The sequence below is a fragment of the Ogataea angusta genome, assembly GCF_019207475.1.
Source record: "Ogataea angusta isolate 61-244 chromosome Unknown 61-244_NODE_10_length_428612_cov_89.696788, whole genome shotgun sequence".
Taxonomy (NCBI): Eukaryota; Fungi; Ascomycota; class Pichiomycetes; order Pichiales; family Pichiaceae; genus Ogataea; species Ogataea angusta.
Window position 1 is genome coordinate 269,207 of NW_025065224.1, and position 24,112 is coordinate 293,318.

Sequence of the window (24,112 nt, forward strand, 5' to 3'; positions counted from 1 at the left end):
CGCCGTCGGCGACGCGCGTCGCTCAGCCCTTGCCGAGCTTGAACCCAAACACCCGCTTCCTCCTGTCCTGTTTGTCGGGCTTCTCCTTCTCCGGCGCCGCGTCGCCGTTCGTCTCGCTCTCCGCCGCCACCTCCGGCACGGACTCTCTGTGGTACGCGCTGGTGTCGAGCTCCTCGTTCTCCGAGGTAGCCAGGCCGTTGTACAGCAGGCGGTCGAGAAACTCGTCCTCGTTCTCGACCTCGCGGTAGAACAGCAGGTACGCCGTCGCGAGGCCCGGCCCGTCGCCAAAAAAGCGGTACACGAAGTTCTCGTCCACGCACTCGACCGTCTCGTCGTCGAAAAGAAGCCACCCAAACCGGTCGGTCTTCACGATCGCGACGTAATGGCCGTGCGACGGGCCGCCGCCGATGTGCACCACGACCGCGTACAGCTCGTACATCTTGTCGGCGTAGGCAGAGCCCTCTGTCGTGTTGAAGATGCGCAGCGTTTTCGTGTACTCGACGCGGTAGAAGAGCTTGACGTTTCTGCCCAGCTCCTCGGCGTACTTGAACCGTTTCAGGTGCAGCGCGAGGATCTTGGGCAGCTTCTTCAGCTTTATGGTTTTGGCGGCCTCCTGCAGCGAGTGGCACGACTCGCAGTAGAACTTGTTGGACTCGGTGAGCATCTCGCTCTGCGAGAACATTTTTAGGCAGTGCGTTATCGACGTGTTTGGTTGCAGGTCGATGGAAAGGTCGAGAAACAGCTCGTCGCGGGTGGAAACCGTCTCGCACGAGAGACACTTCGTCTCGCTCGTGAGCAGACCCTCGAAAAGACGGTGGATATCCGTTTCCGTGCCGACAGCGTTGCAGTAATTGTCTAGAGCCTCGATCACGTTGTTGACGAGGAAATTTAAAAATTCGTGCGCGTCCTGGTGCATCGAGCTGCGGAACATCTCGTTCTCCTTCTTCACCACCTCCACCAGCTGCTGCGCAGAGACAATCCCCACTTTCGACACGTTCTCGGTGACGCACTCGAAAACGTCCTTGAGAGCGGTGAATATCGTCTCCGACATGCCGTACTGGTCTGCGTACGAGTGGTCCAGGTTGATGATCGGCCCGCGCACCAGCGCCTGCCGTTTGCGCTGCTCGCTGGTGGCGGCGCGGTTGTCTGTGACGCCCACGACGGTGATATTTTTCTGCTGGTTCAGCGAATAGTTGATGTCGAGGTTGGCGTACTCCGGGTATTTTGCAACGAGCAGATTCTGTAGCTCTGGGTTGTTGAGGTCGGTTTTCGGGTCCTTGTCGGCGCTCCCCGCTGTGGACGGAGCCGACTGGTTCTGGCCGGGCTTGAACAGACTGCGGACCTTGGAATTCTGCGGAGTTGTCGATCCACTAGATCCCGGCGTCGAGGCGGCCACAGAGCCGTTTGTGGACGGCGTGGGGGCCAGCGAGGAAAGAAACGCGTGCGGTTTGTGGCCGGGGACTCGAAGTTTCCGCTTGCGTGGGTGTGCTGCATCGCGTTCGGGGAACGCCAAGATCTGGTGGCGGAACGAGGTCGTGTAGTAGAGCGTCTGCAGGATGGAGGCAATGTAGCACGTGTACCCAAAGTTCTCCATGCCAAACACCTTGTCGGAGCCGTCGCCGTAGGGCATGTTGGGATGGGCAGGGTCCACAACGGCGTACTCGAGCGCGGGATCGAGCGGGTCTTCGGGCGCGGGCGCGCTCTCAACGTGGGTGTAGTCTGCCTTCCAGGACTCCGAATCGGTCTCGCTCGGCGGCGGCGCCGTGTCCCGCTTGGACTTGTCTGCCTTCCATTTCTTGAACATGGTGAAAATGGAAAGAAAATCGGAGGTGTGGGGTGTTGTACAAGCGTGGGGCATACCTGTTTTTTACGTGGGGGGACGAAGAGAGAAAAGAGAGAAAAATAAAGAAGAGGAGGGACGCGCAGAGGGGCAAAGCGGACACAAACTCTGGACAGGCAAGCTTCTTCTGGCCCCCTGAGGAAGGCCACATTTTTCTTTTTTATTGATACTCATTTAATAACGCGGATACCTGAGCGTTTAGCTCAGCACAGAAATTGACCTGATCCACCTCTGACCGAGTTTCGATCGACTCCTGATTGACTCCATCGACTTTTGATCGACTTGTGGGCCCGGATCGGTCTATATAAGGCCCAAAAAATTGCTCCTCTTTTTACCCTTTTTTCTTAGCGGTAACGATTTCGCGATGAGCCCTGAGCAGACAAACAGCCCCGATGCCTGCAACAAGAACGCCTCCACGCACACATCCCCGCTGAGCATGCAGCCCCCCTCATACCCGCACTCCAGCCCAGGATACACCGCCAGCAGCTCCAAGGAAAGCCTGCAAAACTCGTTTGTCAGTGCGCAGCAGACGCTGGGATCGGGCTCAGGCACGGGGCCTCTACCGCCGTCTGCCGAGATCGACAGCCACGCGCACATCCGCGACGTTTTTGCGTCGCTGTCTGTGTCGAGCGAGCCAGAGGCGCCACAGAAGGCAGAGCACAAAACGCCAGCCAAATTGGCGAAAACCCCTTCAATCCCCGAAACGCCCCTGGGCCTGAGAAAAGAGGACTCAGAAACGTTCTCAGAAAGGTCGATACCCAGTCATCTGAGCTTCACCCCCAAAGCCGAGATTTTCACGCAGAATCACATCATGTCACCCATAATGCATCTTTCCAGTGTCACAGACTCGCATGAGTTTTTGCAGCACACGCTGGGGCCCAGCTCGGTCTCGCTGGTGTCCACAGAGAAAGTGCTGGAGCTGTACGGGCGCAACGCAAAAAAGATACGAGACCCCGAGGTGCAGTTTTCGTACGCCCAAATCCTGGTGCGCAACGGTCTCACGATAAAGCCCGCCGATGCCGCGGAAACGAAAAAACGGAAAGAGTATTTGCTGGAGGCCCACGATCTGCTGAAAAGAAGCTCGCGTGGTGGGTGCGTCGACGCACAGTACTTTCTGGGAGACTCTTATGCAGTGGGAATGTTTGGCAAGGCCGACGACTCAAAAGCCCTCAGCTACTTTGAAGCAGCCGGAAAGGCCCGACATGCAGAGGGGGCGTATAGGACCGCTGTGTGCTACCGTAAGGGTTGGGGCTGCTCCCCAGATTCCCGGAAAGTGGTCAAGTTTCTCGAAATCGCCGCATTGAACAATCACCCGGTGGCCATGATGGAGTATGGAATCTATTGTTTCAAAGGCCTCATGGGACTTCCCGATGACATAATCACAAAGAGACAAGGCATCAGCTGGTTGAAACGAGCTACCGAGGTAGCTTCCGAGCTGTCGTGTGGCGCGCCGTATGAGCTGGGTATGATTTTCCTCAATGGGTTCAGAGACATCGTGATCCAGGACACCAAGTACGCCATCAAGCTATTTTTCCACGCGGCGTCCCTAGGACATGTGAAGTCAGCCTCTCTGCTTGGCAAACTATACGAGGTGGGCAAGCTTGTAGAGCCGAACGCCGATTTATCGATACACTTTTACAACATGGCAGCGAGCAGTGGGGATGTGGACGGCATGATGGGGTTATGCTCGTGGTACTTTGTTGGTAGCGACAATTTGAAGCGGGACTACGATGAGGCATTTGCATGGGCTCTGCGTGCAGCTGGGTGTGGAATGGTGAAGGCGATGCTTTTGTTGCAGCGTTTTTATGAGCTGGGAATTGGATGCGAAAAAGACTTGACAAAGGCTAAGCACTGGGGGGACCTGGCGAACCGTAGCGCTGGCATGAACAGCGAACGCAAAAGAAGGACATTCGAATAAAAAGATCGGTTTGACAACTCAGAGGACTATTGTATATCATGTATCCGTGGCATACTCTGTGTGTGCCTCTGCGGCTGCATTGCCTTGCATGGACATATGTAGCATGGATGTTGCGAAAAAAAAAAAATTGTACAGCAGCTGGATCAGTGTTGTAAGACCGCATACGAAGATAAGCTGCCGCCTTGCGGAGGCTGCGCCAGAACACGATGTATCGCATCCAGAGTGTGCAAGTAGAAATAAATTACAGATCTGAATTCATCCTGCATAGATTGGCCTCTTTTTTCGTGCGGTTCCCGTATCCTATTTATAAGCGATGATTTCTTCCCTCTTTATTGAACCTCCTTGTTGAATACCTATTCTTTAGTTGCCTCCTCATAGGCATTCATGCATCACTGCATCTTTTCCGTCATTACACTTTACGCTACTGACTTTTGAATTGCATTTTGAAAGTGCGCTTTCGTAGACGTGGGACAATGCTAATGTCTGAAGAAAAACATATTCCCACTTGGCAGTTACCATATGAACAGCATAGCTTCTCAGTGCACCATTACCAGCAGCAGCAAGACTCTAACTTCCTGGACCCGGCCGGCTACTTTGTTCCCTATGCTAATGGCTTCCCGCAACAGACGCAATACTCATCGTACTCATCATTTGCCCCCTTTCAAATAGGTCATGTTCAACAATTGAACGCAAACCCACTCGCACAGGTACAGACTCACTACTCGTACCAATCTCCGAACTACCAGAGACAACAGTTCACACCCGACTCGTCCTTCAGCGACAAACCAAGCAGCGCGGCCGATCTAATATTCGACATCAAGAAGGAGGAGACGGAAGCTTCGCATGCACAGCCCCATCAGTACCAGCAGCCGGCCATCATGGGAATAGGGTGGCCGCTCCCCCAATTCCAGCTGGAAGACCGCTCCAATTCTCTGTTGAAACGCTCCAAATCGCTTTCGTTCGAAGACACACCGACTGCATTTAAAGCGCGTGACCAAAGACGTTCTCTACCGAAAAATGTGTTGCTGGACACCGAGGAGTCGGTGTTGTCGCAGGTCGAACAGTTGCAAAAAGATTCATCGCTGTGGGAGCTGTTGAACTCGGTTCCGAAAAAAGGAAGCTCGTATAAGTGCAGCCACTGCACCGAGAAGTTCACCACGGTGGAAAGCTTTGTTCTCCATTTGGAAAAGTACAAGCTTGTGAGATCCAACAAGTGTCCGGTGAAAGACTGTGTCCGTACCGAATCATAGGCCTCCCCAGGAAGCCCGAGTTAAGACGTCATTGTTTGTCGCAACACTCAGAGACACTGGAAAATTTACTGAGACTCAAGTTCCAGGAGGGCATCGAGCTTGACGTCCGGACATTGTCGAAGCCGAAAATCAACGAGACCGAGGTCGATCCCAAGAAAAAGAAGCCGAACGTGTGTCCGAGGGAAGGATGCGGCAAGAAGTTCAGAAGGAAAGATTCTCTACAAAGGCATGAGCGACTGGTGCATGAGAACCAAAACAGCAGGTTTAATCAACGTCTGCGTATGCAGAAGACGATTCTAGGAGATGATCTAGATGGCTGAGTCTTTAATATTTAATGTTCATTCCGACTTCCGTGGATTTTATTTGTTTGTCCAGAGTGGTCAAAATGGGTCCTATACATTGCTACACCTTGTCAAAATTTCAATCAGTCTCAACAATGCATCATTTATGCAACATAAGTACATGTACAGATCGAAATAATTGAGCACACGGGGGGTATTGTTGATGAACAAGGCAGTTCATTATTGGTAGAAGGCACGACTGTATCAGAGACCAGACAAAGAATCGAATGGTACATTCTGGCTTTCGGGGGCAGATACAAGTAGTTGAATAGGAAAATACTGCCAAAATCGGATGTCAATAAAGGTTCCGACGGTCGGAGTAGTTACCATTACGGGCCAGAAAGCGAAGACCGAGATTTGCATGCTCTGTATCACAAACACATGATTACATTTTCATGTCCGTGATCGGACGATGTGTCAAACTTGACGGCTGAGCGGCTAGAGCAGTAAGAACGAAACGAGGCGAGAACTCTATTGGATGCCACCATCATCGCCAGCCGCGGCAGCTAGCATCAGGTGCCATGGGGATCCCTCTCGAACTGAAGGCTCGCTCTCACTCAGGCCCGCAGGTTTTTTCGAGTGCATATCGTGTTTGACGCACTGCTCACCACAAAATAATCATCAGGCACGACGCACCTCGGTAACTGCGAAGGAATAGCGCTCCTGCACATATTCTGCATTTACCGCCTAGAAAAGCCGCTCGAAATTATTTTCTTTTGTTGGTGAATATTCTATAGCCAAAAAACACGAAAAGATCCCCTTTGTGATTGGACCCGGCCGTGGATACGAAGTGCCAGAAAAACTTTATTTTCCACCTGTACGTGTATCGACTGCGTTAGCCTTCATGACAGTGCGTCAAACAGGATTGTTAAACAGGTAGGACACAGACTCTCCATTGTGAAGGCGTCTGATGGCCTCGGCCAGCGTCGGGCTTATGTCAATGATTTCCAGCTTTCCGCATGCTTCTGCCATGTTGGACAGCGGCATTGAGTTCGTACAGACGATCTTCTCCAGCGAGCCTTGGCTGATTCTCGCCAGGGCCTGACCACTAAAGATGCCGTGTGTCACTATGGCAATGACAGATCTGGCCCCCCTTTCGAGCAGCAGATCTGATGCCTTGCACAACGTGCCGCATGTGTCGGCCATGTCGTCAACCAAAACACACACTTTGCCCTTCACGTCTCCCACAAGCACCATGCGGCTCACCTCGTTGGCCTTCGCCCGCTCCTTGTGAATCAATGCAAACGGCGTGTCCAGCTTGTCAGCCAATGACGCAACTCTCTTTGCCCCACCGGCATCGGGCGAAACCATTATTATGTCTGCAGTCCCGAGCTTCAGTTTGACGTATTTGAGCACCTCGGGTTCCGCATATAAATTGTCGACAGGAATGTTGAAAAAACCTTGGATCTGCGACGCATGCAGGTCCATCGTAATAACGTGATGACAGCCAGCAGTTACCAGCAGGTTCGCCACCAGCTTCGCCGATATGGCCACCCTGCTTTTGTCTTTCCTGTCTTGTCTCGCGTAGGGGAAATTCGGAACGACTGCGGTGATTCTCCGAGCCGACGCCGCCTTGCACGCGTGGATCATAAAGAGGAGCTCCATTAGATGGTCGTTCAGTTTCTCCGGGCCTCCACATCCGGTCTGGATGATGTAAACGTCTTCATCCCGGATACTTTCCTTCACCAGCACCGCACTCTCCTGGTTCGTGAAATCGATCGCGTGGATGTCTGCGATTTGCAAGTTCAGGTAGCCTGCTATCTGCTCTGCGAACTTTGGATGCGAGTTGCCCGCGATAATTTTGATCGAGTTAGGGGGCTTTTGAAGTGACATGTATTTAATTAATTTTAATTAAATAATTTCCTTCTTTATGGCATCCAAACAGGCATACAAGCGACTGACAAAAGAATATAAGCAGATCCAGGAAAACCCGCCGCCGTACATTCTGTGCAGACCAAGCGAGGAAAACATCCTGGAGTGGCACTACGTGATCACGGGGCCTCCCGGCACTCCTTACGAAAACGGACAGTATCATGGCTTGGTGATCTTTCCCTCCGACTATCCGTTCCGCCCGCCAGCAATCAAGATGCTCACGCCGTCCGGTAGGTTCCAGGTCAACACCCGAATCTGTCTCAGCATGAGCGATTTCCACGAGGATACGTGGAACCCGTCGTGGTCCGTGGCGACAATAGTAACGGGGCTGCTGTCGTTCATGACGAGCGAGGAACAGACTACAGGAAGCGTGGTCACGTCGGAGCGAACGAGGCGACAATTGGCATTAAAATCGAGAGAATACAACCTGGCAGACCCGCGGTTTGTCGAGATCTTTGCGGACCTGGCCCAGGAAAACCGTACATACAAGGAGCCGGCGCCTGCAACGCCCGAGCAGGCCAAGCCGGCGATCCTGGACCCGGAGGACCAGATTAGGGCAAAACAGATCAGAGCCCAGAGCGAACAAAGCGGTCACGGCGAAAATGGATGGGGGGTATATGTGCTGTTGGCGGTGGTGCTTGGCATTGCGATCAAGATGGCCAGCAGCACACCGAGATAGCTCGAGACACTAGGTGTCGACGTACTCCGCCAGGTCCTCCTCGTCAAAGATGATCTTGACCATGAGCGAACAGGACGGACACACAGCGATGTCCTCGCCGTCGAGCATGTCGTCGAGACCGATCTGGAAACGGTCGCCGCAGGGACAGGGGTATGTGAAGATCCGCTGTGTAGGGTCGAACACGAAGTCCTCTATTTCGATCTGGTCGTAGACTGTAATAGTTTCGGACATGATTATGTAAAGCAGAAAATGTTTCAAACTAGGCGGTGTAAGCGAAACTCTTGAGAAAAACTTCTTTTGTCCACGTGACTTCGCGCCGGGCTGGCTTGCTAGCTGGTGTCTAGTATTTTAAAAATTCTCATCCATTTTTTTATTTTTCACTAACCAACATGGGTATTTCCAGGGATTCTCGTCACAAGAGAGCTGCTACCGGTGCTAAAAGAGCCCAGTTCAGAAAGAAGAGAAAGTTTGAGTTGGGAAGACAAGGCGCCAACACCAAGATCGGAACCAAGAGAATCCACGCCGTCAGAACCAGAGGTGGAAATGTCAAGTACAGAGCTTTGAGAATCGAGACGGGTAACTTCTCGTGGGCCTCTGAGGGCATCTCTAGAAAGACCAGAGTGTCCGGTGTGGTGTACCACCCATCCAACAACGAATTGGTGAGAACCAACACATTGACCAAGTCTGCTATCGTCCAAATCGACGCTACTCCTTTCAAGCAATATTTCGAGCAACATTACGGTGTTACCCTTGGAAAGAAGACCAAGGCTGCTGAGGAAGAAGTCAAGAAGAGCAACAAGTTGCAGAGAAAGCTTGCTGCCCGTGCTGGTGACGCCAAGATCGAGCCTGCTGTTTCTTCCCAGTTCGGATCTGGTAAGCTGTACGCTTGCATTTCGTCCAGACCAGGCCAATCTGGAAGATGTGACGGTTACATTTTGGAGGGTGAGGAGTTGGCTTTCTACCTCAGAAGACTGACTGCTAAGAAATAAGCGACCAGTATGATAAATAATTGAATTTAGTCAAGAAATTATAGTAGGACAGATAGCCGAATGCAAGCTGGGCCATTGCGGTCTCGTTCGGCCGGCCAGAATGCAAGCCTCTTCACTAGGGGTTCCTGCCGTCCACCTCGCGCTCTACGTCAATCTACTCTGCTTCTCAACTAGCTTGTATTACTATAAAACACGTTCTAATGGTTAGCATCCCTCAGTAAAGGCAATATGTTTCCTCCTCAAACGTCGGTACAGGTCTGTGAGTTTATCATCAGCGAGATACTTACAATGGTCCAGCGAAGAGAATACTATACTTTTATTTTTCACCTTGAATTTTTCACCGTTTTTTTTTTTCACCTGTGAAGTGCCGATGTGTGCTGCCATTATTAAACACGGGCAGATACCTCACTCTTTCAGCTTGGCTTTCTTCTCGCCCTTCAGCTTGGCCTTTCTCTCGCGGTTCAGCTTGGCCGTGTTGCCGGCCTCGGTATCCAAAAAGAAGTCCCACATCCGGAACGACGAGGCGTAGTTGCCGATGAAATGGTGGTGGTGCTCGTCGTGATGGTCTGCTCCGGCCCAGATTGGCAGGAAGTGGTGCAGCGACCACGGGAACTCGTAACCGGAGTGGGCGTCCACAGCCTGGTACAGTCGAAGCGTGATCCAGATACAGATCGTGAACAAGTGGAGGTTTCTGGTGAAGTAGCACCACACGATCGGGATGCCCACGGTGCCGAAGCCAAGCAGCATCACCTCGATCGGGTGGGCGTACTCTGCGGCAAGTCCGAACGGAGCGGCGTACCGGTGATGCTGCTTGTGGATGTACTTGTAGAACGAGCCGTAGTGCAGTCCTCTGTGGAACCAGTAATGCCAAGCGTCCTCGAGCAAAAAGAAAATGGCCACCTGCAGGGCTATGGTCTTGAGCGAAGGGAAGGGCACCTCGTAGCTGATTCCGATCTTCTCACACACCGGGTGGAAAAACCAGATCGGAAACGCCTCGACCATGAAATGCGAAATCAGGACAGACTTGAGACACTCCCATTGCTCTCTGTTGGAAGGCAGCTTGGCGTCCTGGATCTTGTATTTTCTGAAGTACGGGATGCGGTCTATTATGAACCAGGGTAGCGAGCGGCCAAAGTACATCAGCTCGTGCAAACAGAAAAACAGCAGTCCGGTGGCAAAGATGTCGTTTCCCAGATATGTGTAGTACGCGGCCCAGAGCTGCTCCAGAGAGTTGAGGCCCTCGACCTTGCGGACTTCCTGGTACGTCTGGAAGAACGTTTCCTTGGCGGCAATGTGAATCGCGGTGTCGGCAAAGACTCTGGCTGGTTAGTTTGCTGTGCTTTTGTACTTACTTAGAACTCATTAGGCGTGTTTAAGTTTTTTGAGATACACATCTCCTAAAATATATATGCAGGTCGTGCGCTTCGGTTTTTGTGTTTTTCAAAATACGATATAAACGAGCCGGTGCAGAGGCGCACACGTCTCTCTCTCTTGCTGCTACATCACACTCCTCGCGTTGCCGTCTTTCACTCCCAGCACCCGCTCCTTGCGCGCTGGCAGCACGTTCTCCTTGTCGTCGTTCCACGAGCGTTTCAGCGGCGCTTTGTCTCCGCCCAGTGCCTCTTCAAGCTTTTCCAGCCTCGTAGCCAGGTCGTCGTTCACCGCAGCCACTGCGCTGCTCAGCTGGCCGCACCGCGCAATCGCCTCGGAGATCTGTGTCTCCTGCATCTTAGACTCGTCCTCCAGACCCGCACAGCCGGCCAGCGACTGCTCCAGCTCCGCATTCAAGTCCCGTAAAACACCGCTGCACCGCGCCTGAAGCTCGTGCAGCCCGCGCACGCGCAATGCCACCGTCGAGCCGAATCTCGTCTCTAGCTCCCGCACACACGCCTCCAGGCGCCCCAGGTTCTCGCACAGCTTGCGCGAGACGTCGTCGACCTGCTCCAGCCGCACGTCGTCCCACGCCACAAACTCGTCCCGGAACCGCGCCAGCGTCTTCTCCCACTCGGCTACGTGCCACCCGTCCAGCCGCTGCCGCAGCGTGCCGGACTGCGCGGCAACACAGGTCTCGTCGTCGGCCAGTCTGCTGTCGACCTGCGCCAAAACGTCTGGCCGATCTCGGTGCATCTGCTCCACTGCCTCGAGCACCCCGGTCACGTGCTCCTCCACGCCGGCCAGCTCTGCCTTCTGTCTGCCAGCCTGCTGCTCGACGGTTTGCCTCACCAGCCTCACAAGCTCTGCGCTCTCCTGGTCCAGCACCAGCCGCCGCTGCGCCAACGTCTCCTCCACATACTTTCTCAGCTCCGATTGCTCGCGGACAATCTGATCGTCTCTCTGGCGCAGCTCCTCCCTTAAACACGTCACCAGCTCGCGGTCCGCAGCCAGCCGCTCCAGAAACAGCCCGAACGCCGCCGCAACGTCGCGCTCAACAGCCCCCAACAGCCTCTGCACACCGCCGTCGAGAACACCCACACGCGTCCCAAACTCGTCACGTGACTCGACACACCGTGCGCGCAGCTGCCCCACCGACGACGAGTTCAGCCGCGCCATCTCTGCCGCCACGGCCGCGAGATCGCCCCTGATCGCATCCCACAGCGCGCCCAGCTCGCCCGACGTCGCCGCAGCAGCGCCCGCCAGCGACCCGTCCAGCTGCTGCGCAAACGCGGTCACGTGACCCCTCGTCTCCTGCCAGCGGAGCTGGTTGGCGTCCAGCGCGCGCTCGAGCCGGCCACGGTGGCCCTGGTGCACGTGGAGCTGGTCCGCGAGCGCTGTCGCGTCGGCGCTGGTCTTTGTGTAAGCTCTGAGCGTGTCCTGGAGCTGCCTCGTCTCTGCCACCGCCTGCGCCAGCCGGCCCTCGGCGCGCTGTCTCTGTGCTTCGAGCTCGAGCTTTGCGGCCTGCTCGTGCTCCAGCTGCGTCTCCAGCGCGTCGATGCGCTCGCGCGCGCGCTCGAACCGGTCCTGCTGGCCGCCCACGCGCGCCTCGAGCTCCTCGACGCGGATCCGCCGGCTCTCGCTCTCGCGGCACAGCTGCTCGTAGCTGGCCTCGTCCAGATACACGCCGTTCTGCGTGCGCGCGGCGTTCAGGTCCCTGGTGAGCCGCTCGATCTCGTCCATGTACTCGCTGATCAGCGTCTTCTTGTTGACGACTTCGTTGACCTGCGGCCTGTTGCGGATGCTTTTCGCCGTGTGCGCGTACTCCAGCGTGCTCAGCGTCTCCTCCAGCGACGTCTTCGCCGGCGACAGCGTCGCGATGATGCTCGTGCAGGTGCGCCCGCCGAGCGAGTCCTGCAACAGCCGTGTCAGCTTCGACTCGCGGTACGGGATGTGCGGCGAGTTGGCCACGAGCGCGTTGATCACGCGCCCCAGCGTCAGCAGCGACTGGTTGATCATGCCGGCCTCCTTGGCGCGCTGGTTCGTCGCGCCGGACCGCGAGATGTTCTCGGACCCGCCCAGGTCCACCAGGTTCAGCTTGCCCACCTTGACAAACTCCTCGCCGCCCATCTTGTGCGAGTCCTGCGTGCGCATGTGCACCGTGATGGAAAACACCGCGTGCGACCGCGACGAGAGGTCGTTGCACCGCGTGCTCGCCACCTTGCGCCGCTCAGACCCCTGCGCTGCAAGCCGCAGCCCTTCCGCCGCCGTCCGGATGTACACCTCGTGGATCCCGTGCACCAGCACGCTCTTTTTGCCGGCCTCGTCAAATATCTTGAGCGGGCGCGACTCGTCGCCCAGCAGGTCCCTGATGTTCTCGTTGTACAGCTCAATAAACGACACCTTCACAGAGTAGTCCGGCACGCTCCGCAGCAGCTCGAAAAGCTTGTGCACAGCGCGCGGGATGATGCCCGCGTCTGTGGGCAGCCTGCTGTGGTCGGCGCCCAGATTGCCCACCATCGTGTGCGTCTTGCCCGTGCCGGTCTGTCCGTACGCAAACACGGTGCAATTGTAGCCCGCCAGGATCTGCGCAAGCATCGGCTCGGCCACCGTCTCGAAAATCGACTCCTGGTCGCTCTCTGCGCCAAATACACGGTCGAACGCGTACGTGCGCTGGTGGGCGCCCGAACACACCGCGATCTGCTCGCGCGACGGCACAGACACCACGACGCCCGCGTTCTCGGCCACCTCGCGCTCGTTGCGCGCCCGGCACCGCACATACACTTTGATGTTGGAAAGCATAACAGTAAATAATAGGGTGGAAAAAAAAAGTTATTTTCTCTAGCTCGCTCCTCGTCCCTGTAAACGTAGCCGTTGTGCTGGAAGTTGCCGAGAGCCCAGTAAAAATGCGCCGCTGCGCAGCGGTAGCTGTGCTGTGCGTTGCCGCGTGCTCGCTGGCCGCAATCTCAGTGCCAGATCTGGCAGCCAGATCTGCTCTCTGTTTTTTCTGAAATAAAATATTTAGAATTTCCATGCACCGCTTGCTCACCAGCACGCTTGCCAGCCTTGCCGGCACGGCAGCAGCGTTTTCACAGCAGGAAATGCGCCTCGCCATCAACGACGACATGCAGTACAACGTGGCGCAGTGGGAACGCTTTGTGATCGACAACGAAGACGACGAGCTGGTGCAGATGTTCGTTGCGTACGAGGACAAAAACGTGCTCAAAGCCAACCAGCTCAGCTCCGCATACGCCGCATACTCGTACGTGTTCACCAAAGTGCCCTTCGCCGGCCGCCTCTCCCAGGAGGCCGCCTTCATCCACACAAACACAAACTCCAACTCCAAAGTGCAGGACCTGAGCGCTTACGTAAGCATCATCACGAAGGACCACTCGACGCAGGAGCTGGTGTACACGGACGGCGTGACGCCCGACGCGACGTTTTTGACGGTTGCGTCGGCGGGCAGCGGCTACGACGCCAGGTCTGTCGCGTCGGACGTGTGGCAGGCCTACAGCACGTACTATACGGAGTATTCAGACTTCAGCGGGTTCTATGCAGCCATGAGCAACAGTTTCACTGCTGCGTCGTCGACGGCGGTGTCGACGGCCGCAGACAGCGGCACCACGGGCGCGGCGGCCCGGCTTGCGGGCGTCGGGCCCCGTTTCGGGCTGGGCCTGGTTTTCCTGGCCCTCATATAGCCAGCGTTGATTCGCTTCCCTTGGCCATCAAACCAATATTGATGCCCAGCAGCACCAGGATCACAAGCGCGAGGTAGGTGTCTGTGAGGCCGGAGCTGATAACTTCTGTTTTCTCGGCCCTGTAGCTGTACACGGAGCGCAGATAGTTGAAGAGGGCGAGCATGAGGGTGGTGAGGCTGAGACACGCAAATATGAGGCCCATGGCGCGGCCGAACGAGTCGTCTGTGCGGAAACACACCGCCATCGCGGACACAGACAGCACGGAGCAGAACTTGATCCAGCTGAGCGTCGTGCGCTCGGCCATGAGGATGTCGCGGATTTCTGACGTGCGGTTCTTGACATGTAACGAGAGCAGGTTGGTCATAGGTTGAATGTATTTCTTTTGTCACGGCTGTGCTACGATTTTATTTTAATTTTTTATTAAATTTTTTAGATATTTTTTTTTACTGAACTATTCATGTCTAATTACACCCAGCTCACCCCTCAGACTGCGCAGCCGCAGGCCACCGTCCTGTGCTGCAACTGTGGTGTGCCGATGGACGGGTCCACGGGGCTCGTCATGTGCTACGACTGCATCAAGCTGAACGTGGACATCACTGCGGGAATCCCTAGAGAGGCAAACATCTCCTTTTGTCGTAACTGCGAGCGGTTTTTGCAGCCGCCACAGCAGTGGATGCGGGCCGAGCTCGAGAGCAGAGAACTGCTCGCGATCTGTTTGCGCAGACTGAAAGGTCTGAACAAGGTGAGACTCATAGATGCCTCGTTTATCTGGACAGAGCCGCATTCGAGAAGAATCCGCATCAAGCTGACCGTCCAGGGCGAGGCGCTGACCAACACGATCGTCCAGCAGAGTTTCGAGGTCGAATACGTCGTCGTGGCGATGCAGTGTCCCGACTGCGCCAAGTCGTATACCGCCAACACCTGGCGTGCTGCCGTCCAGATCAGACAGAAAGTGCAGCACAAGAGAACGTTTCTGTACCTGGAGCAGCTGATTTTGAAACACAACGCACACATGGACACGATCTCCATCAAAGAGTCGAAAGACGGACTGGACTTCTACTACTCGCAGCGGAACCATGCCGCCAAGATGATCGATTTCCTGAATAGCGTGGTGCCGATCAAGTCGAAGAAAAGTGAGGAGCTGATCAGCCAGGATATTCACTCCGGCACGTCGCAGTACAAGTTCACGTTTTCTGTCGAGATTGTGCCGATTTGTAAGGACGATCTCGTGGTGCTGCCCAAGAAGCTGGCCAAGTCCATGGGAGACATGGCTCGGCTGGTGCTGTGCTCCAAGGTGAGCAACATGGTGCAATTTGTTGACCCCGTTTCGCTGCAGACCGGCGACCTGTTGGCACAGGTGTTCTGGCGCACACCGTTTGTGGCTCTTGCAGACGTCACCCAGATGGTGGAGTTCATTGTGCTCGACGTGGAGCCGACGGGCCAGCGCAACGGGAAATGGCTTCTGGCCGACATCACGGTGGCCCGTGCCAGCGACATGGGCTCAAATGACCAGGAGTACTATGTGCGGTCGCATTTGGGCGGAATTCTGCACCCTGGCGACTCTGCTCTGGGCTACTTCCTCACCAACTCGAACTTCAACAACGAGCTGTTCGACGAGCTCAACACAGACACGATTCCGGACGTGGTGCTGGTGAAGAAACACTACGTGCGCTCGAATAAGCGGATGAAGCACAGAAACTGGAAGCTCAAGAGAATGGCCAACGAGCACAAAGACCTGGTGGCTGACGAGATCGTCGACTCGAGACAGGCCAGACAGGAGGCAGAGAAGGCAGAGAGGGACTACGAGCTGTTCCTGCAGGAGCTGGAGGAGGACCAGGAGCTCAGAAAGACTGTCAACCTGTACAGAGCCGAGAACAAGCCTGTTGAGGAGGACGACATGGAGGAGGAGGACGATGCTCCTCAGATCGACATTGACGAGCTGTTGGACGAATTGGACGAGATGAACCTTGGTTGATATATATACGAGTCAAAACACGTTTATTTTCTCACTGTTTGGTAGCCACCACCAGCTGCTGGATAGCCTGTGGACTGGCACCCACAAACTGGCCGTCCTTCACGCCGTCTTTGAAGGTGATGAACGTCGGCATGGCGCTGATTCCGTACTCCATCGCGACGTCCTGGGCGTTGTCCACATCAACTTTGAAAAACTTGACGTCCTTGTGGGTTTCGGACAGCTTCTCCACCACTGGGGAGATGGTTTTGCATGGAGCGCACCATGAGGCGTAGAAGTCGACGAACGCGGCCTTCTGAGAGAGCACGTTCTCCTTGAACTCGGCCAATGAATTGACCTCGACAACCTGTCTGGCAGCTCTTGAGCCGGAAAACGCCCGAATTCCCTGGCGGGACAGTGTGGTTCTCAATGGTCTGGAAAACATGATAAAAATATTTTAAATACTATCTGTATATATTCTTATATTATTTATTTGTATTATTAATTTCTATTTCTCCTATGGAAGTCAAATACATAAATACCCAATCGTTCGTCGACTCGTCCTTTTTCGTCAAGCTCTCGCAATTGAAGCTGGACGTTCTGAAACTCGACCAGTCCTCGCGCCTGGTATACGGATACTACAACTACAAAAGGCTAGCCCCCGGACAGGCTCCAGCGATTAATCTAAACGATATCAGTTTTGCCTCTGACCAGGAACTCGAGTCCCAGCTGCCGGCGCGTTCTGCGTTCATCGTCAGCGGTGAAATTACCAACGTCAACACACTGGAAGAGTTTAAATCGCAGAGCAAGCTGGAGTTTCTCACACGGGTTGGGGGCAAACTAATTGATTCTATCAAAAATAAAGCCGCGCTACAGGATCCGCGTTTGCTGGCCCAGTTTGCCGTTTTCTCGTTTGCAGACCTCAAAAAGTACAAGTTTTACTACTGGTTCGCGTTCCCTGCTCTGCACTCCGAATGGCAGATCACGTCTGAGGGGCCCTTGAATGGAGATGTGCCCGATTTGCAATTTTCGCTCGTCAGCGACGGCAAGCCCGTTCCTCTCACCCAATTGCACACCATTCCAACAGACTCGCTTTTGCACGTCGCATTTGTTGACACCTCTGCCGTGCCAGACGCCTATTCTTACGTGCTGCGCAATTTCCTGACCATGCTTGCCATGTATGGCTACCGCGACGTGGTGGTGGATGTTCATCGCGACAACCGGTCTCTTTCTCGCCAAATAAGCCTGAAACTGCAGTCGCAGGTCGATAGTCCGAAAATATCAGGCTGGGAGCGCACGTCGCAAGGGAAGCTGGGCCCGAAACTGGCAGATCTCGGTGCTTTGATCGACCCTTCGCAGCTGGCCGACCAGGCAATCGACCTCAATCTCAAACTCATGAAATGGCGGATCGTCCCTACGCTCGATTTGGACCGAATCAAGTCGACCAGGTGTCTTCTACTTGGATCAGGGACACTAGGGTCATACATTGGCCGCGCGTTGTTGGCGTGGGGAGTGCGCAAGATTACTTTTGTTGACAACGGGAAAGTGTCCTTTAGCAATCCTGTTCGACAACCGCTCTTCGAATTTATCGACTGCATAGATGGAGGCAAGCCCAAGGCCGAAACCGCAGCAGAAAACATGAAGCGTATATTTCCTCTCGTCGATGCGCAAGGTTTCACATTGGAGGTGCCTATGGCAGGGCACCCAATTACCGACGAGACAAAGCAAAAACAGGATTTCGACAAGCTGGAGGAGCTTGTGCAAACCCACGATGTGATATTCCTACTGATGGACTCGCGCGAAACCAGATGGCTGCCTACAGTCATGGGAAACGTGTACAGCAAGCTAGTGATAAATGCTGCTTTGGGATTCGAGAGCTATTTGGTGATGCGGCACGGGTGTATTAATTCATCAATATCTCCGGAGCAACAACAAGAGTCGCGACTGGGCTGTTACTTCTGCAACGACGTGTACGCTCCTTCCGACTCCACCACAGACAGAACGCTGGATCAAATGTGCACGGTGACTCGGCCGGGAGTCGCCCTGATGGCAGCATCATTGGCTGTGGAGCTGATGGTTTCTGTCTTGCAGCATCCGGACAGACAGTATGCACCCCATTCGGCCCAGGACTCGTGCACCGTTCTGGGATCGCTCCCGCACCAGTTGCGCGGATTTTTGCACAATTTCGAGATGCTCAAGCTAAGTGCCAAAAATTTCAGATACTGCTCGGCGTGCTCCGTGTCTGTGGTGCAAGAGTTCAAATCACGTGGCTGGGAGTTTGTGCAACTGGCACTGGAAAATCCGAAATACCTGGAGCAGCTTACCGGGCTCACAAACGTGCACCAACAGGCTGAGGAGGCAGCGATCAACTTCGACATATCGGACAGCGAGGGCGAGTTCGATTAGGACATAAGCATGCTGACGGCCCAGTCGACGCTCAAAGTGCGCAGGTCAGTGTATGTTTGGCCGTTTCCAACAAACAGAATAGGAATGCCCGTGGCATAGACCAAGTTGACCATGGACCCGATCAGATCGCCGACTGTGTCACATTTGGACACAATGAAAAAATCGAGGTGTCTATTCGAGCCAAACGCCTTGTTGAAATTCTGCGCCTGCAGAACGGAGTCAGTGCCCACGAGAGCCTCGCCAACCATGATGATTTTGTCTGGGTTTGCGGCCTTGGCAAACGACGCCAGAGGAGCCATCAGCTGTGTGTCGTTGTGTCTTCTTCCAGCCGTGTCGAGCAGAACGATGTCGAAGTTATTCTGCTTGGCGTATTTGATGGCTCCCGTGGCGATCTTGGCAACCAGGTCTGCTCCTCCGTATCCGCCCTCGAACAGCTCGATCTGTTTCTGATCAGGAGACAGTTTCGTGAGGTTGTTGACGTGGGTGCGCAATTGCTCCACAGCACCGGATCTGAAGGTATCGCACGCAGTGATCAGGACACGATAGTTATTCTGCAATAGCCAGTACGCGAGCTTGGACAGATTGGTGGATTTTCCAACACCGTTGACTCCAACCACAGAAATTACGTACGGGAGGTTGTCGCTGGCCTTTTTGGCCTGAATCTCCTTCAGCAAGTCTATGGAGTTGTTTGGCGTTAGCAGCTTGATCAGCTGCTTTTCCAGGCTTTTCTTGGCGGTGTCTTGCACGGAGGTGAAATTTGCTGTTGTCGAGCCAACGAGTTCTTTTTCGATTTCCGAGATGAGAGAGTTGGCCACATCTGGAGCCACGTTTTTCTTGATTAAATGAGTGGATAATGCCGACTTGACCTTTTTGATGTCCTCCTTTGTTATCTTCTTTCCTCCGATGATGTTCCTGAGGAAGCCCAACGGCTGGGACGAGGGTTCTGTAGCCTTTGCTTTCGGTGTGATGGACAAGATCTTATCCATTTCTTGCGACAGATCGCTGACCAGGAACTCTCCTGTCTTGGTTTTGGAGCCAAAATGGGCTTTGTCACCCACCAGCTGATTGAGATTAGCAGATCCGTTATTTTGGGCGGACGAGTCTGTAGAAAAGTCCAGATCCGAGCTTTCTTCGTTTTCCTCGTAAAATGTTCCGTCAGGGTTCCATTTTCTGGACTTTTTGTTCCCCTTCACTTTCTTCTTGTCCTCCTTGAGCTCCGGCTTTGGCTCTTCCTTGACCTCTTCCTTCTTCTCCTCTAGCGTTTTGAGATTAAGCTCGAAAAACTGCTCGAATTTGGCATGGTCCGAATTCAAGTACAAGGTTTTGATTTTTCGAAGGAAAACAAACGGTGATTTGAGGGCCAGCACAGAAACGTGGATCATCACAAAAACCAGCTTTGTGTGTTGTTGGTTGACAGAGAGATACTCGACACTGTACTTGTCCACATGATAGCTACCCACGGTGGTTCCCTCCTCGTCCTGGACCTCCTGGGCGTCGTCCTTCTCTGCCTGCTGGAAAGTCTTCAAGTTGCGCTCTGAAACGAGAACATCGTCGATGAATGCGTTCACTACATTGGAAAGGTTCTTTCCGGGCTGGTAGTTGAACTCGACTTGGCCCGTTGGTCTGAAAATTAGAAACTGGTCAATCATGGGAACACAAGATTAGTTGGAAAAAGATATGGAAAAATCATATCAGGTTTAATTAGTGCGGAAAATTAAAAAAATAAAAAAATAATTCACATACAAAAAATATTTCAAAGTACTGAAAAATATCTTTAATGTCTGATTTCGCATCTCTGGGACTACCGAGATGGCTCGTGGAGAGTCTGCAGGCGATGAAGATTACCAGGCCAACAAACATCCAGGCCGCATGTATCCCCGAAATCCTCAAGGGCCGCGACTGCATTGGAGGAGCCAAGACCGGTTCGGGTAAAACCATAGCATTTGGAGCGCCGATGCTGGCCAAATGGTCGCAGGACCCGAGTGGAATTTTTGGCGTGGTGCTCACGCCCACGAGAGAGCTAGCTATGCAAATAGCAGACCAATTTGCTGCCCTGGGAGCTACAGTGAATTTGAAAGTGCGACTAATTATTGGAGGAGAGTCTATGACAGACCAGGTTGCAATGATCAAGGAAAATCCGCATTTCATCATCGCCACGCCTGGACGGCTCGCGCACATCATCATGGAGAATGAGGACGAATGTCGCGGTTTAAGACGTGTGAAATATCTGGTTCTGGACGAGGCAGATCGACTGCTGACCGATTCGTTCACCGACCATCTGCAGACGTGTTTCGAGGCGCTTCCGAACCCCAACAAACGTCAGACGCTACTGTTCACCGCCACAGTGACAGACTCGGTGCGTGCTTTGAAGGACAGACCTGTTGCTCCCGGGAAACAGCCCGTGTTTCTGCACGAGCTGGACAATGTCGACACCGTCAAGATTCCCAGCACTCTTCGGCTTCTGTATGTTCTGGCGCCCGTGGTGGTGAAAGAGAGCATGCTGCATAACATATTGACCAACGAGGACTACAAAGAAAGCACAGTCATTGTATTTGTGAACCGTTCCGAGACGGCAGAGATTTTGCGCCGTCTGCTTCGCCACTTGGAGGTCACCACCACGTCGCTGCACTCTGAAATGCCCCAATCAGAAAGAACAAACTCGCTGCACAGGTTCCGCGCCGGCGCTGCGCGTGTGCTGGTGGCGACAGACCTGGCTTCCAGAGGTCTGGACATCCCAAGCGTGGAGCTGGTTATAAATTTTGATATTCCTCGAGACCCAGACGATTACGTCCACCGAGTCGGTAGAACGGCGCGTGCAGGCCGCAAGGGTGACGCGATCTCGATGGTGACGCCCAACGACCTGAGCCGGATCCTGGCGATCGAGGACCGTGTAGGCGTCAAGATGGAGGAGCTGGCGCTCAGCGACAACAAGGTGATCAAACACAGTCTCAAGGCGGTGTCGAAGGCTAAGATCGAAGCCCGCATGGACATGGAGCGCGAGGGCTTTGGCGAAAGAAGAAAGCGCAGAAAGGAACGGGACGGAAAGACGAAGCGTAGGAAATAGAGATTTAATTAGAATTGTCACATTTGCAACCAGTACTTTTTTTTCATAACCGTATAGCATATCTAGCAAGACATATAAATAACGAGTCTATTTCTTCTTCTTCTGTCTCTCAATATGCGCACGCAGAACCTTCTGCCTGTCCCGTAAACTCAACTTCTGCTTTCCCTGCACAGCCTTCTTGTGGATCATCATCACAAAGTTCTTCTTTCTCTGTTTCTCTCTGTTCGTGGTGGAGTGCGGAGCGTCTCTCTTGCCCTTCCGAGAACCAAACTTGTCCCTGTCCTCGCGGCCCTCCTTCACCTGCTCCAGCCGCTCCTCCTTTGTCTGTTTGTACTTGACCCGTCCAACCAGCGACGAGTGGTCCACCGAGTCCTCGTTCTTGTACTTCTCGCCCATGATCTTTTCCACGCCGGCCACCTGGTTCAGCTCCTTCAGCTTGGCAAAGTCGGCAGGAGTCAACACCTGCGTCAGCGTCTGCTGGATAGCTTTCTGGCGCTCGTCGTCGTCTTCGACCTTCTGTTTTTTGCTTGGCTTCTCACTCTCGTCATCCGACAGCTCCAGATCAGAATCCTCGTCCTGCACCTTCTTCTTGCTCTTTTTCATGTACTTCAGGTACTTTTTCTTGATGCCCTTGCGCTCGAGCTTCTCCTCGTCGTCGTCGGAGATCTCGATCTCTTCACCGTCCTTCACGTCCACCCAGTCACCCTCAATGTCGTCAGCGAGATCCTCCTCCTCAGACTCTGGAAGCGTCCAGTCCTCGGCACTCTCCTTGCCCAAGGTGCCCTGCTCCATCTTCCACTTGGCCAGAAGCTCCAGTCCAGGAATCCCTTGCACGATATTGGTCTCCACACCGAACTGCGGCAGACCCTTGCCCCCGTCGTGGATAATTTCCATGGTGGCAGATTTTCCCCTGTCTTTTTTAGAGAGCATTTCCGGAGCCACCTCTCTGTAAAGCGAGATCAGCGACCGAGCAGCCTGAACCACGTTCTTCGCCTTGGACGATTTGTACTCGGTCAAGTCCTGCAGCAGCGTTTCGTCGATTCCGGCAGGGTTTCTTGCCAGAATCTCGCGGATCGTGTTGATTCCTGCAGCTGCAACCTCAGAGGCAACACCCTCGGAAACGAACTCGTCTGCGATTTTTCGCACCACCATGTTGATGGTCTCTGGAGGAACGAGATCGTGCGAAGCCTGTGCGGACGCCGCCATGATCTGAGTCACGTTGCGCTGTTTGGGAGTCAGGTATTTCAAGAAAAACGAGTAGATTCCCAACACGGTCAGCTTGTGAGTACCAACGAGACGCGAAACCAGATTCATGATGGCGATTTTCTGGTCGAGATCGAACTTGTTGGAGTTCTTGCTGGCCAAATGCTGCTCGTATAGGTCCTCTGCGAATTGCTGTGGGTCTCTCAAAAGATGGATGGCAGAGAAATTCAGATACGTGGTGTTGCCCTTGGACGATTTCTTCTTGACTTGCTTCAGAGCCTGTTCCAGCTTCTTTCCTCTCTTCGACGACTTCTTGTTCACCTGCATCTGGTGGCGAATAGCGTTTGGGTCCAGCTCCTCGTCGTCTGACTCCGCCTCCAGCATCTCCTCTCGTTCCTTGTCTGCTCCCAGAAAGAAACGGATACCCGATATCACGACCTTGGTGTCCGGGTGCAGCGATGCCTGCGTCATGATCTCGACGGTCCGCGAGTCGTCCCACACGCCTCTTCGCCACAGCTCCCGGGTCAGTTTCGTGGCCCACAGTCCGTTCCCGTCCTTCTGCTCCAGCAGGTTAAACAGCAACGCCTGGGTCGACCTGTTGAGTTTCTGGTTCTTGACTCCGGTGTTGCACGACTTCAGCAGCGACACCAGAGAGCTGTATATCTGGTGTCTGAGCTGCTTGGCATGCAGCCCGTTGTTGCCCTCGATTTTAGGCCCGTACGCGCTCAAAAGCGGGAAAATGGTCTGGATCAAATACTCGGCACTGATAACGTCCTTGTTACGCAACATAACCAGACACTGGATGATCTTCTCCCGCAGGTCTGGCGTCAGATCGCGATGGTTATTGGTCAGTATCGTCTTCAGATCGTCTGGAAAATGCTCTGTCTCCTTTGGATAGCACGAACACACGGCAGACATGAACCCGATCAGCTCTGCAAACTCCTCTCCGTCATGGGACGAAGGAGACAGCAGGAATATGTCTCGCATGGACTCGTAGTGCGCGTACTGCTGCAAAAACTCCTCATAGTACGATTCAGGGTCTCTTTTAACGAGGTTCTGAAGCAGCGCGATGTTGGTCGGCAGAATGGCGGCTCTCTTTCTCTTCACCATGGGATACTGTGATAAAATAAATTTTTGTGAAATTTTTTTATCAGGCGGTGTACCGTGGGGCAGGAGCGATCAGGTACCGTTGGATTTGGTAGTCGTTGAGTGCTCAAGAACCGAGCGGCGAGCATGAGTGACACGCAAAGAGGATATGTCGTTTAACTAAACAAGCAAGAAGCGCTTTCACAACGGTTCTATGGGGGTTTCATACAAGCACCAGGACAACAAGAAAAACGCTCCCGTGCCCAGCCTGATTTAACCTCCCTCTAGCCTAGTATGCAATATCTACACCCGTCCCTTACCGTGCATACCTAGCCTAAAAAATGGAGCGTCCCGTAACTGCTCTTCATGCTACCAGCTACCGTTTTTAAATGCGCTATTACGTAAACACACAGTTAAATATTCGCGTGCACCGTTTTGTTTATT

General features: G+C 53.8%; 17 protein-coding genes across 17 annotated transcripts; 9 read left to right on the forward strand and 8 right to left on the reverse strand.

Moving 5' to 3' along the window:
- Positions 1-22: 22 nt before the first annotated feature.
- KL928_004624 (uncharacterized protein) lies at positions 23-1,804 on the reverse strand (the record flags this gene model as incomplete). Its single annotated transcript, XM_043205343.1, has 1 exon — positions 23-1,804. One exon carries the CDS (start codon positions 1,802-1,804, stop codon positions 23-25), a length of 1,782 nt encoding a protein of 593 aa, XP_043058116.1.
- A 472-nt stretch (positions 1,805-2,276) lies between these two features.
- Positions 2,277-3,758, forward strand: KL928_004625 (uncharacterized protein; the record flags this gene model as incomplete). Its single annotated transcript, XM_043205344.1, has 1 exon — positions 2,277-3,758. One exon carries the CDS (start codon positions 2,277-2,279, stop codon positions 3,756-3,758), a length of 1,482 nt encoding a protein of 493 aa, XP_043058117.1.
- A 473-nt stretch (positions 3,759-4,231) lies between these two features.
- On the forward strand, positions 4,232-5,008 carry KL928_004626 (uncharacterized protein; the record flags this gene model as incomplete). Its single annotated transcript, XM_043205345.1, has 1 exon — positions 4,232-5,008. One exon carries the CDS (start codon positions 4,232-4,234, stop codon positions 5,006-5,008), a length of 777 nt encoding a protein of 258 aa, XP_043058118.1.
- Positions 5,009-6,204: 1,196 nt separating this feature from the next.
- On the reverse strand, positions 6,205-7,182 carry KL928_004627 (uncharacterized protein; the record flags this gene model as incomplete). The annotated part of the gene is made up of 1 exon (XM_043205346.1): positions 6,205-7,182. One exon carries the CDS (start codon positions 7,180-7,182, stop codon positions 6,205-6,207), a length of 978 nt encoding a protein of 325 aa, XP_043058119.1.
- Positions 7,183-7,219: 37 nt separating this feature from the next.
- KL928_004628 (uncharacterized protein) lies at positions 7,220-7,900 on the forward strand (the record flags this gene model as incomplete). The annotated part of the gene is made up of 1 exon (XM_043205347.1): positions 7,220-7,900. One exon carries the CDS (start codon positions 7,220-7,222, stop codon positions 7,898-7,900), a length of 681 nt encoding a protein of 226 aa, XP_043058120.1.
- A 9-nt stretch (positions 7,901-7,909) lies between these two features.
- Positions 7,910-8,131, reverse strand: KL928_004629 (uncharacterized protein; the record flags this gene model as incomplete). The annotated part of the gene is made up of 1 exon (XM_043205348.1): positions 7,910-8,131. One exon carries the CDS (start codon positions 8,129-8,131, stop codon positions 7,910-7,912), a length of 222 nt encoding a protein of 73 aa, XP_043058121.1.
- Positions 8,132-8,289: 158 nt separating this feature from the next.
- KL928_004630 (uncharacterized protein) lies at positions 8,290-8,889 on the forward strand (the record flags this gene model as incomplete). Its single annotated transcript, XM_043205350.1, has 1 exon — positions 8,290-8,889. The coding sequence occupies one exon, from the start codon at positions 8,290-8,292 to the stop codon at positions 8,887-8,889; it is 600 nt and encodes a 199-aa protein (XP_043058122.1).
- Positions 8,890-9,294: 405 nt separating this feature from the next.
- Positions 9,295-10,252, reverse strand: KL928_004631 (uncharacterized protein; the record flags this gene model as incomplete). Its single annotated transcript, XM_043205351.1, has 2 exons — positions 9,295-9,973; positions 10,242-10,252. 2 exons carry the CDS (start codon positions 10,250-10,252, stop codon positions 9,295-9,297), a joined length of 690 nt encoding a protein of 229 aa, XP_043058123.1.
- Positions 10,253-10,386: 134 nt separating this feature from the next.
- On the reverse strand, positions 10,387-13,062 carry KL928_004632 (uncharacterized protein; the record flags this gene model as incomplete). The annotated part of the gene is made up of 1 exon (XM_043205352.1): positions 10,387-13,062. One exon carries the CDS (start codon positions 13,060-13,062, stop codon positions 10,387-10,389), a length of 2,676 nt encoding a protein of 891 aa, XP_043058124.1.
- Positions 13,063-13,292: 230 nt separating this feature from the next.
- KL928_004633 (uncharacterized protein) lies at positions 13,293-14,283 on the forward strand (the record flags this gene model as incomplete). The annotated part of the gene is made up of 2 exons (XM_043205353.1): positions 13,293-13,910; positions 14,047-14,283. The coding sequence occupies 2 exons, from the start codon at positions 13,293-13,295 to the stop codon at positions 14,281-14,283; spliced, it is 855 nt and encodes a 284-aa protein (XP_043058125.1).
- A 132-nt stretch (positions 14,284-14,415) lies between these two features.
- On the forward strand, positions 14,416-15,933 carry KL928_004634 (uncharacterized protein; the record flags this gene model as incomplete). Its single annotated transcript, XM_043205354.1, has 1 exon — positions 14,416-15,933. One exon carries the CDS (start codon positions 14,416-14,418, stop codon positions 15,931-15,933), a length of 1,518 nt encoding a protein of 505 aa, XP_043058126.1.
- A 31-nt stretch (positions 15,934-15,964) lies between these two features.
- On the reverse strand, positions 15,965-16,354 carry KL928_004635 (uncharacterized protein; the record flags this gene model as incomplete). The annotated part of the gene is made up of 1 exon (XM_043205355.1): positions 15,965-16,354. One exon carries the CDS (start codon positions 16,352-16,354, stop codon positions 15,965-15,967), a length of 390 nt encoding a protein of 129 aa, XP_043058127.1.
- Positions 16,355-16,428: 74 nt separating this feature from the next.
- KL928_004636 (uncharacterized protein) lies at positions 16,429-17,254 on the forward strand (the record flags this gene model as incomplete). The annotated part of the gene is made up of 2 exons (XM_043205356.1): positions 16,429-17,087; positions 17,221-17,254. The coding sequence occupies 2 exons, from the start codon at positions 16,429-16,431 to the stop codon at positions 17,252-17,254; spliced, it is 693 nt and encodes a 230-aa protein (XP_043058128.1).
- A 50-nt stretch (positions 17,255-17,304) lies between these two features.
- On the forward strand, positions 17,305-18,263 carry KL928_004637 (uncharacterized protein; the record flags this gene model as incomplete). The annotated part of the gene is made up of 2 exons (XM_043205357.1): positions 17,305-17,879; positions 17,948-18,263. The coding sequence occupies 2 exons, from the start codon at positions 17,305-17,307 to the stop codon at positions 18,261-18,263; spliced, it is 891 nt and encodes a 296-aa protein (XP_043058129.1).
- A 48-nt stretch (positions 18,264-18,311) lies between these two features.
- On the reverse strand, positions 18,312-19,964 carry KL928_004638 (uncharacterized protein; the record flags this gene model as incomplete). The annotated part of the gene is made up of 1 exon (XM_043205358.1): positions 18,312-19,964. One exon carries the CDS (start codon positions 19,962-19,964, stop codon positions 18,312-18,314), a length of 1,653 nt encoding a protein of 550 aa, XP_043058130.1.
- A 128-nt stretch (positions 19,965-20,092) lies between these two features.
- KL928_004639 (uncharacterized protein) lies at positions 20,093-21,379 on the forward strand (the record flags this gene model as incomplete). Its single annotated transcript, XM_043205359.1, has 1 exon — positions 20,093-21,379. One exon carries the CDS (start codon positions 20,093-20,095, stop codon positions 21,377-21,379), a length of 1,287 nt encoding a protein of 428 aa, XP_043058131.1.
- Positions 21,380-21,466: 87 nt separating this feature from the next.
- KL928_004640 (uncharacterized protein) lies at positions 21,467-23,692 on the reverse strand (the record flags this gene model as incomplete). Its single annotated transcript, XM_043205361.1, has 1 exon — positions 21,467-23,692. One exon carries the CDS (start codon positions 23,690-23,692, stop codon positions 21,467-21,469), a length of 2,226 nt encoding a protein of 741 aa, XP_043058132.1.
- Positions 23,693-24,112: the final 420 nt, after the last annotated feature.